This window comes from Eleginops maclovinus, chromosome 9 (genome assembly GCF_036324505.1).
Source record: "Eleginops maclovinus isolate JMC-PN-2008 ecotype Puerto Natales chromosome 9, JC_Emac_rtc_rv5, whole genome shotgun sequence".
In the NCBI taxonomy this organism is placed as follows: Eukaryota; Metazoa; Chordata; class Actinopteri; order Perciformes; family Eleginopidae; genus Eleginops; species Eleginops maclovinus.
In genome coordinates this window covers 12,315,521-12,337,246 of record NC_086357.1, presented here as the reverse complement: position 1 = coordinate 12,337,246, position 21,726 = coordinate 12,315,521, and the positions used below count along the sequence as shown (strand labels likewise).

Sequence of the window (21,726 nt, the reverse complement as noted above, 5' to 3'; positions counted from 1 at the left end):
TTTCAAAATAAATAATGTTGAGAAGTCTGTTTTTTATGGGTGTTTACAACAAGTTTTGTACATGCAGTGGTTTTCAGGCAGCTTCTTAACGACAACGTTTTTGAAAATACACAAAGCTCCTATGCTATGTAATGATCCCAGGACGATACGATGCAATAGTGTATGAATGTAACTGCGTCACACTGGTGCTGGGACAAGCTGCTGCAATAGTGCTGATATACTGTGTCTTCATTTCAACAGCAATTATTGTTAGCAATTCAATTACCTTTGTTTTCCCCAGTCATATTCCCACTTGTTATGAACATCGAACTTGTAAGTGAACCCAGCTCCACAGTTGTTGCCAATAGCAAAACTGCTCATTTGAACTTTGAAAAGAGCTATGAGCTGAGCAGCAGTCATTACCGTCAAACTGAGAGGTTATACAAATAATACATCAAACTGGTGATGACTTCTATGTCTGTCATCACTTTGTTCATTGTTATACTTCTCTTCATGAGTTCAGTTACTCCACCAAAACAACTGACAGTGGACTTCTTCCAATAATTGCTGCACATTAATCTAAGGATTAGGGCTTTGCTCATCAGGAACTGAAGTTGATGACGATAAACTCCATCCATTTTCAACTACTTAACCCATAATCTGGTCCCTGAGGAAGCAGTTTGAAAGTTTCCCCCGCAACATCAACCAGCTCTGAAGGTGCTCCCAGGGGAACGTTGAGATACAATTCTCCACCTGGTCGCGGGTCAGACCCTCAGTCTCCTCCCAGCAGGACATGCATGAAACACCCCTATAGGGAAGTGGCCAGGGGGCATTCTTACTAGGTGCCTGGACCATCTGAACTGGCTCCTTTCTACCCAAAGGAACAGCGGCTCTATTCCTGATTCCCTCCCAGATGACTACACTTCTCACCTTATAAGGGAGATGCCAGTCACCCACTGGACCCTCTAACCCATTTTGAACTGATTATTTCTTAAAATACATGAAAACATATTCTTCCAGTTGCTCCTGTTAGGAGTCATCCCAGCAAGTCTCTATGTCATCTATTCCTGTCCTCTGCATCATCCCAGCCAACAAGCTACAAACTGTATATTTTACGGCCCAAGTGTGGGAAAAGCTTCAGCAGACCTCTCCCTAACACTATCCCAAAAATCATTAATGTAAATTGGCTACTTGACCACACTGCCATAAAACAAAGACACTTTGAGACATGAAAGAAGTTTCCAAGCTGGGTGGACTACTAACAGCTCACAACCACATATGATGCATACAGCAGCTCACTGCTGATTGTTAGGTCTGCGCATTGGCCTACACATATCTCAATCAGTGCCACACAGAGGTTTAACGCTGCAAGCCTAGGTTGAAGTGTCCGTATTGTGGTAAAAAAAAAAGTTGGGTGTATGCGTCAGGGAATACAGTAAGATTTAAAATGTAGGGCTTAGGTGTTAATGTAAAAAGACTCACTTTTGCCGTGTCACAGGGTCCGACTCTGTAGGGTGGATATAAGGCTTCAAGGTCTGCTCCAACGTTAGCCTGTCGGACACCCTAATACAAAAAAAGTCAAGTCAAGTGAAATGAGGGAAAACATCTCTGTTTAACTTTCACAAGAAATCTAGATCTGAATATCAACTATTGCCATGTCAGACTGTGCACCTACCTGGTCCACTGAGCTACTGAAACGCCCCATACAGCAACCTGCATTTTGAATATTAAATTGCTTTTCAAGTGATATGCATTTAAAGAAATGTAATTTAATTTTTAAACTCACCTCTTCTGACTGAACTCGGCGCTGCTCTGTGGAAAGATGAGCTTCAGGTGCCACAGGAACATTTTTTCTCTAAATAAGACAAAGGCAAAGTGATATTTAGTTTTTATTTCCAGGTTATCAAAAATAGTAGGGCTTGATGCTTTTTTTTTTTCACAGTCAGATGAGGACACCAGCGCTTGCACAGTATTCCCTTCACAGTCAAACACAAATGCCCTTGTTTAAATTCAGAGAATTCAGCCGTAATCTGTCCAAGACAATACGCCTGGCTGCTTCCAAAATCTTAGCCATCTGTGTGACTGAATGCGTGTAAATGAATAAAGCAGTCACCATGGAGACAATGATATATACACTCAATACTAGGACAGCAGCTGGTGGATATCACATAATGATCACTCTTTCTGGGGTAATAGTCAGGGCAGTAACTTTTAAACGTGGTTGGGGTTTTTTTTGGGTTGCTGGGCGTGCTCTGCAACCAAACATTTATCCCGTAAACAGCTGCTCTGTTTTGACCGACTAATGTCATAGGGATGTCAAAATAGCCATCAAAACCTAATATATCAAACATTTTGGAAGATATGAAATAAAAGATGTAATTCAGAGCTAAATATTTAACAATACTGTTAATAATAGTAATCACCAGTCAGCAGTAATTTAGATTGTATTTTATTGTATTGTCTATCCACTAATACGGCATATTCAAATAAATCAGAAATTAAGAGAAACATTCCTTCTACTGTATGTAGATAAATAAAAAAAGGAACACAGGCATCAGAGTCGAGTCCAAAGTCGTTTACCAACCATGCAGAGCTAAACTACAAAGACGCTTGATCACCAAGACCACAGTATATGCCATATAAAGGGTGGGGATGATTCATGAACCCATTCTCCATTAGAATTGTAGGACAGAGGCCTTGATGGATGACCATGAAACACACGACCCAAAGCATAATTTTAAGGCACATATGGTAAACCTTGTTATTAGGGCTCACCAAGAAAGATTCAGAGCTCAAATCTGAGGTTTCTTTTGATATCTATGTGAAGATTTCTGTCTTAAAACAAGTAATTTGGTAATCATTATTATAATAACAGATGAGCAGTTAGCTTGAAAGGTTGGGTATTTTAGCATGCAATGTTAGCATTAAGGTATTGACACACCTGGGGCCTGGAGAAAAAATGGCTTGAAAATGTTAAATATTATACCAGTAGGGATTTTATTATCAGGAGTAAGGACGAAAGGAGTATATAAGTTATGCGCTGCCTTTGACAAGGTTCGGAAGTCTCTGTGTTTTTGTTTTATAATCCTTGCAAAAAGAGGCACAGGCTGCCCTTCACAACATGATTGGTTGAAGTCTTTTTTGTCAGGGCGAAACCCTATCAAAATTATTCGATCAAAAAAAAAACTTAAACACTTACAAATTATGTATATTTGTGAATGTAATCGCATGAAAAATCCACACCTGTTATGTAAAGGCCTTTAATCCTATCCCATCCTCAAATCAATAAGTCAATCAACTGCTTCCAGTTTCTCAATTCTGAAGATTTGTTCTTTTCTGTTAGATATAACTAGGAGCGGCATTCTATTAAAATTTAGGTGGATAGCATTAAGTGCACACATTTTAACCCATATGATATGTATTCTGCATTCATGTCATGTTTGTTTTGATTTGCAGAGCAATAAGAGCCTAATTTAAAAATCAATGTTCATAAGCTTGGTTTGACCAAAAATGGCTCAATAATTGAACACATATAGACTTAATGTGGAATGAACTACCAGCTAATTATTGGTCAAATGACTAAAAAGAAAATGTAAAGACATTAAGTTCATATTCTAATGAAATCCATAATCGTGGCAATGTGCTGCTCTACTCGACCCAATGTGTGGTTTGACAGCAGGCATGGTTCTGGAGCTGGGGAGGTTTTATTGTGGAACAGGGGGCATGTTTTTTTTTCCTTGTAACAGAAACAGGATGGGTAGGAGGAGTTCAAAAGAAAATAAGTATGTACATAACTGGCAGGACACCCAATGAAAGGGGGTTATGAGTTTCCACTTGGCTGTAAGGGAAGGCTGAAGCAGGACATTTTCGAGTGACAACAAGGGGCTTTGAGGGGATTCCCTATGCAACTGTAGACGTACCCAACACCTCTTACCCCTTACAGGAATTTATGCTTTTCCCCAGTTTTGGCCGAGTTTCTCCTTCAGCGCAATGGTGTGTGTCCACGTGTACAGGTGTGCATGTGTTTGTACGTGCAGGCAAATGAGGGTGGAGCACCAGGTGGGATGCCATTATTCTGTCATTACAGCAAATGGAAACTATGTCTTTCAATGGAAAAGGGGCTTGCCCAAAGATGCATGCAATCATTTCAGGCAAGGCCACAGTGCATACCTGGGATAAGTGCCATCATTCAATGTCGGGGGAAAAAAAGAAGGGAGAGCAGCATTTATAAAAAAATGTTTTAAAAAAAGTCAAAACAGAAGCATGAACTGTAGAGGACGCCTGCTTTAAATACCAGAATGTTTTTAGGACTAGAAATAGTAGGAATCACAACTAATCCCTTCAGCCTTTATTGCTATAGGGCCTTGAGGGAGGCATTTCAACTCTAAAACGAGAGCAAAGAGTGCACAACGAGTTGTGCAATGCAGTTCCCATGTGTAACTGTGAATATGACAAATACAATTCCTGCTGAAAACATGCCTGTTTAAAAAGATTAAGCGCTTAAACCACACAAAGATTATTGAAAGGTTTATAACCTCAACGGAATCCCATGCAAGTAAGCTATCTGCTGCCTTACATGGCCTGCATTAAAAGGCATTTTCTCCTTCAAGAGGGATTATTCATCAAACAGCGTGTTGGAACACAAGAACTAAGCCTTACCAAATAAAATAGGATTGGTACATAGAAAAGAAAGGACACAAGGTAAACATGGGTAATTAGAAATACTGCTCCATTGATAACTGTTAGTTTTTGATTAAAATAACCTGATTCCTTCGTATAGGAATGTACCCACCAGAGAATCAAAACACCCCTGAGGACCACACCGTACTGGGAAATATTATTTGTTTCCTCTCATTGTGAAACCTCAGTGTCCTTAAACACTGTGAGGTTTGAGATTATTTTCAGCAGCCTGAATTGCTTAAAGAGGATGGAAGTGGTCATGTATCTCAGGAGGTTTCCAAAGTAGTTGCCATTTATACTTTCTTGAATTGGAAGCACAATAGTATTTTTGTTTTGTTTCCTCCTTTACACGATGACAAAAATAAAGTAATAGTCTGGAGAAAGACTCAATTTAAAAAAGGAACACGTTATGCCTGTTGCTGAATTTGGAAAGGGAAAACTAGGGGGACAGATTCTAATATCCAGGCCAGCAATTAAAGTTGGATGATAAATCTTTGGATAAATACAAATTTCTGCTAATGGATAAATGACGCCACTTTGTCCTGAAGAGCTTTTAAAATACAAAGGCTGGTGTCCAGGCTTTAGTAAGTACTATCCTAGATTGCTCTATACATGCCTGGCTACAAAAATAGGGTACAAAGGTTGAAACTTTTTATGCAGTTTTAAGTGCATAATCAACACCTTATACAAATAATTGCTAAACATCAACTTTTAGGATTGTAACTGCCTCTCTGTATAACCTAAATTGAGTCTGAGCAATTGCCTGCATCTGTGAGGCAGACTGAGAAATAAAGCAGACTCAGAGGAGGCTGGATGAATTCATTAACAAAAACACACTCTGTTGATTAAGTAAGCGATTGGAGCTGCTTGTGCCATCAACACTTGAGAGCAGAGGGCCTGATGGTGGTCTGGCATTGTGAGCAAATCCATCTGGCTGGATTAAGGATTGGACCGTTCCAACAAAAATGGTGCATTATATATAACCATGTGTCCTGTGGGTCTGCCCATCTGAGGTAGAAGCCTGTGTTCCAGGGTATGGGTAACAAGTGGGAGCCAGTGTACTGGCATGACAGGACTGTGCAGCGAAACAACATAATAAATCCAATTTCCAAAGCCATGTGCAACCTCCAAGGGTAGAATGACAGAGAGGCTGATGAACGAAAGAGAGAGGAAGAAAGATTACAGGCAGCTATATCTTATGACTTTGCCTTTGCATCCTGGCTTGGGCCTGAGTTGCTGGACAAATGCCGCAAAGTTAAGCCATTGGTCCCCTGAAAGGCACAGAGCACACACCAGTCGAGAGGCAAAAAAGATGTGGCGGGGCCAAGTGTGCATGTGTACTGAAAAGAAAAACCCTTGTCTACAGCGACACTGGCGGCACCATGAGGCTCTGATCATTAGTTGGGTAAATAAGCAGCTATTGAAAAGATTGGATGTTTTTTTCTAATAAAGCATGCTATATGTAAACTCAAAGTATAACACAGGTATAATAATTTATCAAACCCTAATTTGAACCACATTTAATGGAAATATGACCATTTGGTGTCAATTTATTTGGCCAATTAAGTAACCCTTAGGGCCAAAGTGGGGCTTAGAAAAAGACAATTTATTTCTATTAACACATACAGTAGGTACCTAATCATTAAACTTCAGTCTACTAAACATGACAACTGGCAGTTTTATATTCCCTCTAATTCATGCAGCACACTCACATTTCTGGTTAATTTGCAGTTTGGAATTGCATGTAGAGCCAGCAAGCAGCATGTAGCCCACAGATATGTGGCCAATTGTGATGACAGCGTTTGCAACACTGATGAAATTGCTGCTTGCCATTCTGATGTGAGGTTTGCCTCTGATGGCAGTCGACACAGACTCTGTTCTCCATCAGCAGTGGTTAATCAAGCCAATGGCAGCCACGAGGCAGTCTGCTGGAGTCAGAAAAACATTTGACTAAAGCTGCTGCTGATCGTTTCATTTGAACTTCATTTCAGGAAAGCCATAGGGTAAAATATAGTTATGTCTACATAAATCCTAGGGTGCATTTATTCATCATACATTATGCAATGTTTCATATACCAGTCATGTTTCTACAAACCTGGCATGAGTGTCTACATTACAGTAACATTAAAGTCATTTCAAAAATGCATTAATTGGCCTAATGAAGGTACTACAATTACATACATTTTCCAATGTAACTGCAATTTCTTTGCATGGCACCTTCACAGCAGGCAAACAAGACCAACCTGCGTTGGTGATGGACGTCTACTATCAGCTCACAGGAGTGGTGTAGCACCTGCACTGTGCTAAATTAATTCAGTACTGAATCGCTGCCTAAAGAACATGTAAATATTCCTGTATCTGTTTTCACCAACCATTCTACTGAAGAATGGGGATATGCTTTGATAGCATACCTACCATCTATTTTGCTGAATGCTTTGCGCTGTTGCTTTGGAGTAAGAGCGGTCCAAAAACCAAGCAGTGGGAAACTTACATTATGAAGCAGTTACAAGAATAGCTGATTTCAGGCTGGAACATGCTTTTTCGACAATGTATGAAGTACCAAGTAAATTGATGTGTCAACTAACCATGATCGAAGAAAAGGGTGTATAGCATTTCCCAATGGTCACACTTGAAAGCAGAGTTAAAAACCTGTCGTCACAGGGATTGGACTGTTGGTTAACAGTAAATACGTGTGGTAATGAGTAATGGTGGTGATACCCTGCCAACAGCCAAAAAAAAGAATATTAAAAACTGAATGGCTGCATGCAGAAGAAAGAAAGGCTTTTGTGGATTGATTAGTTGCAGCAAGAACAAGGGGATGGTGACCAAGTCATTCGAAACTCTCTTGATTCTTTGTTTCTCAATGTTTCAGTGGAATGGAGTGATTTATTTGACATCTTAACAGAAAACAGGAGCAATAGGGAGAGTTCAGCATGCTTGAACAACAACTGCATTAAGATTTCTTTTTAAAAACTGCATGGAGGTTTGATAAGCTAAAAGCACTACGAACCCTAGGCACAGCAACACACTAAGTGTTAACCCAGTTACTAGGTTAACTATGTCAAAGAATTTAAAGCAAATTCAAAATGAAAGAGGCTATAACTGTTTTGAAACATATTATACATTATAAAGTGGAATAAACAGGATAGTTAATAAACCACTTTTGTTTTCATCCAACATACTGCACTTGTAACCACTTGGAAACTGAAAATACCAAGAACTAATTCATCAACAAGTAGCACTTGACTTTAAAGTCAAAGGTGCCATAGAATGCATCCATCTGGTATTTTAAATTGTTCTCTGATATCTACAAAGAAGCTATATAACTTTAGTTGATCTCAAAAATGTCCAGATGTGGTTTTACAGGCCCATTACAACCCTATGATTTGGTCCTAGAATGAATCAAGCTGAATTGCCTTATTTGGGGGCAACATTTAAATAATTATGACAAGCTCTGCTCTGATTGGCTGGTTTACAAAGAGCAATCCATGGCTGCCTTAGAGCTCACAGAAGTAAATGAAGTTCGCGAAACTGTGAGAGATGAACCATGGAGGCTATTGGCATCCAACCTTACATGTTTGAGCCTTTATCGGAGGAGGAAACCGATGAATTTGAAGAACAACCAGTTAGTCGGAGATTGGAGAGCAATGTTACGGAGTGGCAAGTGTTAGCGTTAGTGTTTTCCAGTAGCTGGTTTATGCAGATGTTGGGGCTGGACTACTGTGTGTTACGTAACACACAGGGATTGTTGTAGTTCGCCCGTTTTAGAGCTGTGATATCCATATTCATGATTTGCAAGTGAAGGAGGAAACAATGGGGTTTGAGGTTCACGGTATGTCAGTTCAATGTGCCGAACTCTCCTTATTCAACTATGCCAAGGTAAATACAGTTTTCCATTCTGTGGCACCTTTAACTTTAATATCAGGTAGTTCAGAGAGCTGGGCTGATAGAAACCCATTCGCAATATGGTAGACTAACATACATGGCACAATTCTGCAGATTCTCGTATTACTAATTATCTCAGGTTGTTATAGAAATATGTGCAGTTATTATTCACAGTAACTGCCTTTGAAATGTGTTGGCCAGGTCACTCAAGCTGTCCCTGAGGAAAATGCCGTGCCATGCCAGGCTGAGGCTGTAGAAAACATAATTCCCCCTGAACACAGCTCACAGCTACTCCCGATGTTCTGCCAAATGCCAGCTATTATATACTTACCCTCCAAGGGGTTGGACTGAGAGGCAGCCTGTGATTTCTCATCAATCTCCACTGTTTTTGCCTCTTATTTGAAATTAGTCATCGGTGAAAGGTGGAAAAGAAAGTTGTTGCACGGCCAATATTTAGCATGTGAACATTGAATCAGAGAGAAACATGCTCACAACCTCGCACACATAGGTTCACACATATAGACACACCATTGCCAGGAATGAAAGCTCCCTAGTCAGCTGTCTGCCAGTAATGATCCTTCTCTGGCAGCGTGAGTGCGTAGCATGAATATGTCGCTAACCAGCTGCAGTCACACCGCTCAAACATCTGCTTTTCATATGATGTACTTGGTACATTCTGAAGCACATTCTCTATGGATCCCTCGTTATGTATTGTATACCTTCCATCCCATCACTTGTGTTCAGGGTCTCTGAATGGGACACTGTTTGCACTAACCAGACTGCGGCCGGCCAAAGATTACTGCATGGATAGTGCAGCAGCCAAAGTGTGAAGATGGTATATGCAGGGGTTTTTCTAGAAAAATAAAGATGCAAAAATGACGTCCCCGCCCACTTTCCAGCAAAAAGATTGTTTATTCACGGCTTAAAGCTGCTGAGTCATATATTGCACTTCAACAACAAATAAATCCAGAGTTACGGCTTCTTTACTTTTTCTACAGAGCCGTCTGGTGGCATAGACAGCTTTGGAGTATATATACAGTTTTTGAGGAACAGAAATCTTGTGTTCTGGCATCACTTTAACATTTTACGGGGAAAAGCTGCATTTTGGCAAGAAGTGGTAGCTCCCCTGTTACTCGGTTTAGACAAAACACTGGTACTTGTGTTACATTTACACAAATGTTACATTGTTGAACCTTTATAAAAAGACAAAACTCTCAATCTGGTATCATCTTTCAAATACTTTCAGCCACCATCTGTGTATTGGGCGGGGAGACTGCCCACTATAACGCAGCCTAATGTGGCCTGATCTTTCAATGTGACATGCACATTCACCTCTCCTCCAGCAAAACGCCAGAGAGAGACATGGCCAAGTTGTATGCTTAAAGGATGGGAAAGAGGCTGGTGAAGGGGAAAGTGACAGCATTAAACCAGCTGCAGGGGCTGACAAAGGATTCTTTTTAGTGGCAATCCTGATTGGCACCCAACGCTGTCCCTGTACTCATAAAACTTGTGCGGTTCAATAACCATTTTCGCTCTCCTCTGTTCTTCCACAAAGGGATTAGAGACATGTCTCGTCCTAAAAAGAAATGTGAAGGCAGGAGGTTGTTGAAGGAGGGAGAAAAGATGCCAGACACGACAAGACCACCAACAGAACAGAGCAAATTGGAAAAGTGCCCATGCCAAAATAACTACTTTTATTTCAGCGACTGAAGAAAGTAAAACACCTCACTCGCTAACATACTGCAAGTCTGCAAATCTGACCAGACCAATCATTTCTCCCAAGATTATTAAACTACAGATGGAGTAACGGTTAAATCACACCAGCCCTGATGGTATTGTTGTATGTCATATGTTTTAATAGAGTACTCATCAAGAGATGGTTCCACATTTAACCTGCTACAATATTCACAATGTAAGGGAATCAACCAGAAATAAACATTTATATGATGCTTAAAGGTTTCTAAACAACTAGCAGGCAAGTATGATGTGCACCATGGAATGCAGAGTTTATCCGATGCCCCTTTACTACATAATGCAAGTCGTCATTCTCCACCGTGTCGTTTGTATTGAGTGCCATTACAAAAAATAAGGATGACACATCACCCTCTGTTTTTCTGGATGCGACATTATGTATTTATTACATTCAAATTCAACACCATTTGTTGAAATGACATATACAGCTCCGGAAAAAATTAAGAGACCATTCCAATTTGTTCTTAAGTCTTTATCTCTACACGTGTGGCATCCACTGCAGTGTCTCTTGAATTCCAACACAGAGAATAGTAGTTTATAGAATGCAATAAAAAAACAACAACATTTAATTCAAAGACAAACGTATAAATAATAAAACAAGAGAAAATAATAATGCTGTAGTGGCCTCTTTATTTTTTCCGGAGCTGTATATTTAAGTCATTATGAAAAGATGAGGTCAACAACTCGGGAACAGCTGGGCACTGACCTTTCCCCCCCCCCAACAACATTCTCAAAAATCTGTTTATGAAAGACTAGAATGCATAATGTATTACTACCGAAACAAACATAGCCTATACTAGTTTCGGGATTGTTCCTCTCACTGGGGCAATATCGTTAATGGAAGAGATGCAGTTCAACTCCTCGATGGTGGTTTGTCTAGATCATGTAATACTGTAGCATTGGTTCTGCATGTGTGTGCTGCAAAAACAGAACACATCTGGCAAAAGCCAACAAAATAGCTAAAAGTGAACAGCTGAAAAAGGCCTTCCTCTAAAGAGTTCAACTGTTGTGAAAAACATCCAAACTGCAAACGCTGTAAATCATCATCATGGATGAATCTCCCTTGAGGAAGCAGAATACTTTAACTCCTCTCACACTATCAGAGCCTGGTATGCTTATGTAACACTGCCTTAGGAAAATAACCAATTTCAGGTTTAAGCCTCATAGGTAGCTGTCCACTGACTTTCATCATCGGACCATTCCGCTGTGAGGTGACATGAAGGGAGCCAGCACCAGATACAACTGTGTGAGGGCTAAACAAGAGTGCCATCCTGTGGTAAAGTGAAACAACAGTAATCAGAGGCCCCAGTCTAAGCAGGACTTCACCAGGAAACTGGGACGTGTTATTTTGGACTGAACGAATCACTCAAAACCACTGAAATGTCTCTCATTAGGGCAGTGCAACCTTTAGTTTGACCCTAATACCTTTCTGCTTGGTTTAACTACTAATTGTGTCTCTGCTTGGGTTGAGTTTCCATCTTTTCTTTGATACTTTAGCATGTGTGGTGGTGTGTATGTTTAAGATAAGAATAAATACCTACATATTTCACCAAGAAAAGGATTCCTGAAGAGAGTGGGATTATTTTTGTAGTCTCTACATTCAGTAATAATATTCATGGGACCTTCAATTGTGCAAAAGAGGCTTATCCACTCTGTTTTGGAGCCTTAAGGAAGTGTTGATCCTGAGACTCTAAATCACCTCTTCATTAAAATAAGTTCCAAATATAAGTGTGCTCCTGTGCTCTCTGCAACACTAGATTGGTAAAAAGGAGTTTCTTCCTTCTTACTTTGTGATGAAGAGAGTGGAGTTTTCTTTGCTCTTAGTGAAGGTGATAGGGAGGAACCTCAGTGTGATGTTCACCTTTCTGGCATGGGCTGCCAGCTTCTTTGCCTGTAAAACAGAAAGTATTTTATTACAGTATAGTATAAGAGCTGAGATTAGTTTATTCACTAACTTACAGACCAAATTGGGCAAATGTTTTGATCAACAATTGGTTTTAAACAAAAAAATGTCACAAATGTACTGCTTTAACTCCTCAAGTACTTTGTCTTCAATGGTTATAACCTGAATACCTTTGGGTTTCAAAAAACATTTTGAATATGTTGATTTGAGCTTTAGGAAATTGTGTTACTGACCAAATCTTTAATTGACTAAATAAAATAATTTATAAACGTTAGATGAGAAAGGATTAATGTATAACAAATATAATTATTGGTTGCAGCCCTTAACATCATGCACAGCATTGAATAGCATTCTGTGCAAGTGTCATTTACAATTAAACCAAAGATGAGCTGCACTTCTTCTGGCCTCAGTCTAAATGTGAGAGGACAAGAATTTACTTTCTGGCACTCGTGTTGCACCTTCAAATCATTGGGGTCTGAAAGACAATAAAAGAGATTTATCCAAAGGTATTGCAACACGAGGCTACTAAACGATTACTGCACTCGCTATGTTCAAATCCCAAAGCTTATTATGTGTCATGCAGTTTTCTCTCACAGAGAATGAGACTCTTTATTTTGATTGATCGGTGTCCGCTGAAGCAGCCGGTTTCTCTGAAAATCCCATTAAAAAGAAAATGCTTCAATCCAGGCTGTTGTTGACATGGAGTGAACACAGATTCAAGTGAAATCTGGCGGGGACACTCAATGTTACATACAAATGAATGTGTGTGGGCTGGAGCAACAGCACCAAGCATTTCATAACTAAAGTTGCAATGTATACTTTAAGTGAATTAATAAAAGCATAAAAAGAAAAACATTGAGACACTGCTGTTGAGATTGGCAAAGCTAGGTATGTACTTGCATCGTTTCCACGTACGTTCTTAATAATATTACAACTGACTGGTGACATGTATTTAAATGTGTTTATGCTATAAATGCAACTTGAATGATTGTAAATCCCACAACATTCAGTTTTTCCATTTCCATTTTATTATAATATAAAACTATAATAGTTTTATTCTGAGAAGGACCTGCACTTGAGACAGCCAAACAAATACATTGCCTAAAAACTTGCATTCCTACTCAGAAACATTAAAAAAAGTGAAGCTCTTAGTGACTGCAGCCCAGACAGAGAAATGAGCACATACCTGCGCAATAGGGTGGATTAAACAAACAGCTTACATAAAAGCACCATTAATAAAACTGGCATTCAGTTTGTTTTTGATCACACTCCAGGTTCTCTCATTTTGTGCACCTGGCACTAAAGTCTCCTTGTCCTTGTCTCCTTATTGTATGATTCATCTGATGTACCCAGACTAACGGCAAAGGAATTTGTTTCCTGCTTCAGTTTTCAAATTTTTGTTTGTATTTCAGCCAGATTCCTCATATTCCATCCCTGTGTATTTATCAGAAACATGTGTTTTGCATAAATATATAGTCCTGTTCTTCCTTTTTGTTAAACTTATTAAGTTTGTGAGATTCTATAAGCTTTTAAATCATACTCTGTATTGGCATATTTTTTATTTAAGCTGCGATTTGGTGCTGCGATGGATTTTCAGCACTCAGAAATGAATAGTATTGGCTTAGCAAATATTAACGGCTTCCTTTTTTCAAGGAGCAGAAGAGACAACAATAAAGAGAGGACCATCTGCTTTTAGTTCCTAAATGCCAAAACAATTAACCAGGAATTTATTAAATGTGTTATGATTTGAATAAAATAAAACAACTACCTTTTAAATCCTTACCTAATAATATGGAAATGGTTTGTTCACACATACAGCATACTTCCACTTGGTACAAAACAATCTTCAGGGACATCAAAATAAAGTATAAATATCAGTTTTAGGTTTATTTTTGAATAAGATAAACTCAATTTTGGATCCTACATTATTGACCAGCATCGCTGCTTTCTACTGTATTCCTACAGTTTACAAGAGAGTCGGGTGCAAAGCTAACTTCTTAAGTATATTAAAATGTTATTATTTACAGCCATGTTTACAAGGTTGCAGTCTGCTGTTGCCTTTTATGGCTTTTTAGGCATGTTTTTACCACCTATTGATCAGTGGAATAGTGTGAAATTTAGACTATGTTGCAACTGTGTGAACAAAATAAACAATATGTGGAGCGAGCAAACTTCCCAGGGAACCTTAGAGGTTCACTTAAAAATACAACATACTTTTAGAGTGGAGCGAGGAGTCCCGATGAGCTTGTCTCTGGTGGCACCATCAGCAAAGCGTCCTGTATCCTCCAGAAACCTGTAGTCTACAGAGCAGGGAGGGGACAAATAGTTAAACACCAAAACCCAGCTAAAAAATGAGCTTTTGTCTTTATATAATGGATTATTAATAAAATGTAAACTAGTTATTATTTTTTTTCTTATACTTAAAAGGAACACGTATCTGCTGCCAACAATGACACAAAAAAAAATCCATAACAACTTTCTGGTGAATTCTACATGAAGTGATGATCGCTCTTCAATTAGTGCTTGTGTGTAATCCAGTAATAAGGCATATGTTAACATTAGCAAAGAGAAATAAGGATAAAATATATCACTGCATACTGTTGTGATGTTTACATAAACAAACCAGAAATGGAAAATAAATATAATCGAGTTAAGGTATTATCAAAAGGTATATGCAACAGCAGGCCAGGAGTACACCACCTAGCATTTCCAGGTATCTCATAAACGGGATATGGTGTTCACATGCTTCAATTCAACAGTCAAGCTAAAAAGAAATGTCCCTATCATGGTAGGGAGTACAGAAGATGCTCACCATTCAGAAGTGTCATTTCATCAAAATGTGAGAGGGTCACAAAGGCAGATTTATTTCTAATTCCACTGCATCCTGAGTCTTGCTTATGTTTCTTCACACACAGCAAGCTGGGAAATGTAGAGAAACAAAATGTGTTAGACAATGCCTCAATTGTTTACAGGAATTTGGTTTGGCTTCATTTCAGCATGTCTAGACAGTGCACGAAGAACAGCAAAAAGAACACTGGACAAAGAAGAATGGAAGATAACGTGCAAATGTTATCTAAGGACTGATGGTCTGCGGAACTGAAGTGGACAAATATAAACCCCTGACTAAAGCAAATAACCAGCACTGCACATGGACAAACACTAGATAAGCTAAAGAGGTTATCATCATTCCAGAAAGATTTTTCATATCTGCATGCTAGCAGAAAGACCCAGGGAAAACAAGCTGATGTTTTCTTGATTCATATACAGTATTTGTGGAAAACATGGATCAACTGCTGAGCCAGACATAAACACAGTCCCACAGGAAGCTGACAGTATTTGGGTTGCACTTACTAATACCATCTGACACTCTTTTGCCCTCAAACAGTTTTACTAAAAGCTGATCTGAAAGTGTGATAGCTGGATTAGACTACAGAATACATTCAAAAATAGTTAGTTAGTTATTATTAAAGTTATTACACATAGGACATAAGTTACCCAAAACAACATGAATCTAGTAAACACTCATAAAGTTCATAGGATTAACCATAAAAAAGATATTTGTTAACAGTTCACCTAACGCTAGATGGTGTTTAGGCTACATTTGAATCAGACAGCTTCTATAATAAACAGCTTGTTTATCAGAACATAAAGTAATAAAGAAGAATCACAAAAAAGAACACAACTCACCAACAAGGACATTTTCAAAATACATAAAACAAGCCTTTTCATTTAAACATTTTGAAAGGTAATGTTTATTTCAGAAATAAAATCAGTTTTCGATCTCACTCCCTGGTTCCCTTGTTACTTCAGTTAATGACCTTAATAAATATTCCAATTGAGTGGAATTTTTTTCAAACATCGCTGAAGCCAATATAATTATAAAAAGGGGCTTATTATTTGCTTTCAATCTAACTAAAAAACACCAGCCATGGAAATACCCATCTTTTTGGAAAGACAGGTATTTGGCCAGAATCAGACAAATAGTGTAAACCTAGAAAAATATGTCAAAGGAATGCTGAATGATGCCTGAAACAACAGGCAGCCGTGAGAGAAGGGGAAGTACATCCACTGGTGCCATGACCTTGAATATGCCACTTAAGTACTGAAAGGTGAAGTCGTAAAAGCTTCAGCATCCACATAATTTAAGTATTAGGCCATGAGCCATTGCCATTATCTGCAGCATGTTGTTGCTGGACATGAATCAAAGTAAAGTCCAGTTGGTAAAAAGAGAAACATTAAAAAAGTAAAATGTTGATGCACGCAAAGACAGTCGACATTTTTTGTACTGGTTTTGTTTAATCATTCTTCAGAAATTTGAGTTTTTTTTAATCAGAAAAACCATTGCTTTGTTTTAGTGATATCATTCACAAGACCAAGCGTTTATGCTTCATAAAATGAAAGAGATGTGTAAAAAATATTTGGTCACCTATACACATTAATGTAATTGGTTCAACATATGTTCTCCAAAGAATGGACAACGTTTTGTAATGTTTTCTATGCTTAAAGGGTTATCATCAATAACTATGGGCAAAATAAAACTTAATAGAAATTCAAAGATGTCTCTTTGAATCATTGACTATGGATTAAGTCCTGTAACATGACAGAAGGGGGATAGTAAGCTAATGAAAATCTGCAAGTGCATCAACGTCATGATGTGTTTATTTGCCAGTAACAGCTGCATTGACTTGAACAGTGATCTCACCTGCAAGAATGGGCAAGGCAGGCAGGACATCTGTACTTCGCCTCCTCTGATCCACAAACTCCACAGCTGCAGGAAAGACAACATGTCAGCATCGGGCACAGACATGTGCTGGCAGTTATACAGGTAATTTGTAACCCCATATGTGCAAACAAAGAGCAAATAACAATCCACTTTAAGGGAATACAGCTTAGAAGAAAAACATACAAAGTAAACACATCATCAGGCAGTTATGACAATCACACATTGGAGTTAGGCCGAAATGAATCTATGTACTGACTTTGTTAGTAACGTTAGCTAACTAGCACATACAGCTATTTAGCCTGTTTTATTGGTATCGATATATCCTCCTATTCACATACTAATAACCCTACAGTAGGGGGGACGAACACACTCCCAACGCTGTTATCTAGCTGCTGTTTGGAGTTTTATACGGACTTCCTGTCTGTTAAAGCACTTACTTGCAGAGAGAAATCTTTCTTTTGCTCGCTTTCAGCTCTTCTTCTTTGTCACTCTTTTCCACCTGGCTCTCCATGGTTGACATTATGTCTGTTCCTTGGACAGTTACAGAGCACATGACAGCAGAAGTGTACCTGCACGTTGGACACAGCTCTGCGGCTTCAAAACAAACTCTCTTCCGCCCGGGGCAACCGGGAGCACGTGGAGAGGAGTTCCGGTTAGAGACCAGCTCAGTGGCTCCCCCCTGGTGTTAATGGGTGAGAACTACAGCTTTCTTCAGTGCCGTCACAGTAAAACACACTAACAGCAATAACACTGAGCTGATGGGGAAAATATCTGTACAAATACAGTATCATGCAGGTGGTATTGGAACATATTGGCAAAAAGTATCCTCAGACAATATTCAAATGTCTAGTTTTGTTTTGCTCGTAGTAAATAAACAACAAATGCCAATACTGCATGCAGCTGCGGAATGCTTTTTTTATGACCAACATGTAGCAGCAAGTGTGGACAGTTTGATTCCTACAACACTTGGTGCTTTTTTCCAAATGTAGTTCCTCACCTCTTGTAATGTATGCTTACACAGGAGGAGTTTATTGTGGTTGGAGTCATTGCAGATGTATATCTGTATTTATTTAAGGAAAGTGTGAAAGACGATTTGCTCAAACCGCATCTGATAAACAGTTTCTATATAAATACATGAACTAAAAAAATACTTATCTAATATTCAAGATCATTTGGGGATATTTTGTAACTTCAAGCATTTAAAAAAAAAATACAGAACCATTTGTGGATAAAATGCTCCATTTATTTGTTTGACAACATATTTATTATTTACACATTTGCATCCACCTTTATCCTGCAAAAAACTTTATATAATTACACTTTGTTCAAGGTCACATAACTTAATATGATGATTGGGTTTTTTGTGTAATCTGACTCTGGCCTATTGTAGCTGCCAGTGCACCTAACTGACTAAACCAAAATTACAGTATGATAAACATGAAGTCATGGGTGTGAGCACACAAACACACTGTTAACACATAAATACTTTTTTTAAACTGAGTTGTGTTTGGCCAGATAGTTTTCTGAGAGTATACGTTACTGTGGTACAGTAATGTGAACACAAACAAAAAAGGATATAAATAAACATACAGTATGCTGTCCATATATACACAGGAAATGTAAAAACTCACTGATGATTCTGTATTGCAGCACCAATGATAGGTTTCCCCTGAAGAACCTACCATTAAAAGGAAAAGGTCCAATAAAACGTAGTGTAAAAAAAAATGGTTCATAAATTAGAAATGACCAAATCAACATAAGTACTTAGACAAAAACAAATCTTGATGTAACCGGTACATACAACACAAAGGCAAAAAAAAAAAAAACACCAATTTGATATTAGCAACTATCTAGAAAGCAATTGACCAGGTAGAGGTAGAGCACCATCTGTCAAGATGTGCAGGTCCAACTGGGCAGGACCAAAGAAAGTGAAATCAATGTATCATATAGCCTCTGATCGGAAAGTGAAAAATCAAGCAGTCACACATTACTCACATGCTATTGCACTCGAAAAAAACGTTAGATAGACAGTGCTCCTATGTAGAGGCCTGGCACGCTCCTTCGGGTTAGGCCTCTGCTTTGGATGGGCTGGGTGCGCTTGGGCATGGGGGGGTGTGATTTTTTGGGTTTAAATAGGCTGCTCCCTGTGGGTTCATGTACAGCCAACCTAAGCACCGTTTGACTAATTATCAATGAAAAACATACTTTTGTACATACAATTTATGATAAATATTGGTATACACTTCTCCTGTGGCCTTGGCCCGGATGTTCCAGAGAGATTGAGTTCTTCCATGTTAGCGTGCTTTCGATTGTACATGGGGCAGTTGTTCCCACAGCGGATTCCAACAATCTGTCAGAGACACTTGCTCTTGGGTAGGCAGCTTTTGCAACAGCCTTGCATTTGAATAGTTCATGTAAATTTGTTACAGGACAGTGATGTTGGTGTCAAAGGAAGCAGACCGGACTGATTTCTATTCGTCGCTGTCTAGTGGGCTGTGATGTGGGAAACTCCTGTATGTTCACAATCGGAAGCTGACGACTGTCCTGAGAATGGAAGAAGAAACGTGACCGGTGCCAGCTGCCATCTTGGATCTGAAGGAGGGTGCGTGGAGGAGACAATAAAAAGTGATTCATCTTAAAATTGATCAAATATGTATTTTATAATATTGCAGAAACAATTCTGTCATGGTCATTACCTTGCACTCGTCTTGTGGCACATGTGGTTCAAGTTGTGTGTCTTTCTCAAACATCTGTTTGTTCCAGCCCTGAAACCGTAGTGTGCTGTTCTCTCGCTGTGAGGGTCCGGCGGAGCCGAAGCTGTCAGTGGTGCCATAGGGAGGATCGTTCAGGCAGTGGAGTGTGATGCTGTGACTGGCCTCTGTACTCAGTAAGTGGAGGAACTTCATTTGGACTTTCCCTACACCAAACAACATCTGTGGATGAGAGCAGAAACAGTGTGCTCAGTCTGCCTTTATTACTTAAAATTCAGTTTGAAAAGTTGGACACAACCGCCAACAATGTCAAAGCTTTGATAAGCCATTTATTTATTTGTCTGAACACTGCCGACGAGATGATGTAATTGAAATTGATGGGAAAGCACCTTTAATTTATGGTTTACACCAGGGATGTCCAAACTTTTTTCACTGAGGGCCACAAACAGATACGATGGTCTGGGCCCCTCACTAGAGGTAAGGTAATACCTCAGAGGTAGGTAAATGATGCCTGATACTTTAATATGCTTAAAGAAAACAAGCAGCCTAGATCACAGCTCTCCATAGGGTTTCATTTATTTTGTTTTCAGCTCATTCCTTAAAACAGCCTCAGATTGCTTATAATAAGGGGAAATATGAAGGGTCTATTTTAAGCTTGTTATGCAAATAAGGTATTGGGCTTTTTTTATCAACTAAGATTTGGTAGAAAATGTTTAAAACTTGATTCTTTTATGAACGTATTTGAAAAGTGAGCTTATTAACACATGAATCCTACTATGTAATACATGTTAACATTCATATTTAAGAAGTACAAGATAAGAACAGCACACGTTTCAGGTGAGGGCCATTTTCCATTACACTTTTTAAATTTGCTGCGGGCCAATTCCAAATGAACAACGGGCCGCAGTTTGGACACCCCTGGTTTACACTAAGCATTGAAACAGTCCTTTGTTTTATCTAGTACCTTGATGTATTCATGTTCATCTTTAGAGTTACCTTATCAGAGGTCACTGGATGTAAACAGGTCTGCCCTCCTGCGGTAAAGTTGCAGAAGACCTTGAAGGCATCAGAGGTACAGCCCAGGTTTGGATCAATCCAGAACCAACCTAATAATTGCCGATTCAAAGAAAGGACAGAGGGAGACAGGAAAATCAAGAAAGGAATTTTATATACAAACATCCTCATTTGCCTAGAATCCCTCCATCCCATCAGTATCAGGTGGATGAGACTCACCATCTTTGAGCTTGTGATCACAGTCGATCAGATCTTTACAGACACGCGCCGGGTTCTCCCTCGTGCCCAGAGGCGTTTTGATGCTCTCAATCACACTGCTAAGGTAATGTAAAGTCTTAAGGATCTCCGTATTCTGCTCTGGCAGGCTCATCTCTGTGTTCTGGTAACTCTGGTTGAGAACAGAAAAGACAGCGTTTTAGAATCTAAAGATCAATATCTGACCAAAAGTCATTGGTCTGTCCACACATGAAGGAATTCAGCCTTTCACCCCTTCAACTGCTTGTGTGTATTAGTGCCTCACCTCTGTCCTGAGGGCAGCATTTGAGTCAGACAGACCGTAGATTGCTGAGTCAACATACAACGGCCTCTGTGGATTAAAAGTCTATTTAGTTTAATGAAAACATAATAGATTCAGTGCTCTGTTCATTATTTAACTGAAAGATTTATATCCATAGGCTCTGTCATTGGATAAAGAAAACATGGCAGTTTCCATACACGTCTGGATTATAGAGAAACGTTGAATAAGAATACACCCTAATACAACAGAAAGGTAGTAAAATAAGTATTGCATCAATAAACCTGACATTCCTTTGTTCAGAAGGGGGAAGAATAACACATTCTTCCCAGCATAAATACTACGGTTATTACATATTGTGTGTAAACAAAAAGAAAGATAGCTGGTATAGATGTTTTTCTGGGTTCTTGGTTTGTTTTTCTGGGGAATTGTTCCATCAGGAAAAGGTCATTCAGATAACAGAAACCTTTGTAATCCAGAAATTCTGACAGAAAGGAAACGTGAGGAGGGTTTTTATCTCAGTGCCAGAAAAGGCTAATCATTGATGTCTGCCGCCAAAGCTACA

General features: G+C 39.1%; 2 protein-coding genes across 2 annotated transcripts in view; both read right to left on the bottom strand.

The window, feature by feature from the left end:
* znhit6 (zinc finger HIT-type containing 6) overlaps positions 1 to 17,613 on the bottom strand; it is a 29,949-nt gene extending 12,336 nt beyond the window's left edge. The window contains exons 1-7 of the mRNA XM_063891861.1: positions 17,360 to 17,613; positions 16,902 to 16,967; positions 15,012 to 15,118; positions 14,414 to 14,499; positions 12,084 to 12,187; positions 1,766 to 1,834; positions 1,462 to 1,542 (exon numbers count right to left, since the gene is read on the bottom strand). Coding sequence (XP_063747931.1) covers positions 1,462 to 1,542; positions 1,766 to 1,834; positions 12,084 to 12,187; positions 14,414 to 14,499; positions 15,012 to 15,118; positions 16,902 to 16,967; positions 17,360 to 17,475 — 629 coding nt within the window. The 5' untranslated portion in view covers positions 17,476 to 17,613. The remainder of the gene's footprint in view (positions 1 to 1,461; positions 1,543 to 1,765; positions 1,835 to 12,083; positions 12,188 to 14,413; positions 14,500 to 15,011; positions 15,119 to 16,901; positions 16,968 to 17,359) is intronic.
* Positions 17,614 to 18,141: 528 nt separating this feature from the next.
* Positions 18,142 to 21,726, bottom strand: part of LOC134869739 (collagen alpha-1(XXIV) chain) — a 66,338-nt gene continuing 62,753 nt past the window's right edge. The window contains exons 57-61 of the mRNA XM_063891621.1: positions 21,168 to 21,233; positions 20,867 to 21,035; positions 20,630 to 20,739; positions 19,619 to 19,855; positions 18,142 to 19,514 (exon numbers count right to left, since the gene is read on the bottom strand). Coding sequence (XP_063747691.1) covers positions 19,368 to 19,514; positions 19,619 to 19,855; positions 20,630 to 20,739; positions 20,867 to 21,035; positions 21,168 to 21,233 — 729 coding nt within the window. The 3' untranslated portion in view covers positions 18,142 to 19,367. The remainder of the gene's footprint in view (positions 19,515 to 19,618; positions 19,856 to 20,629; positions 20,740 to 20,866; positions 21,036 to 21,167; positions 21,234 to 21,726) is intronic.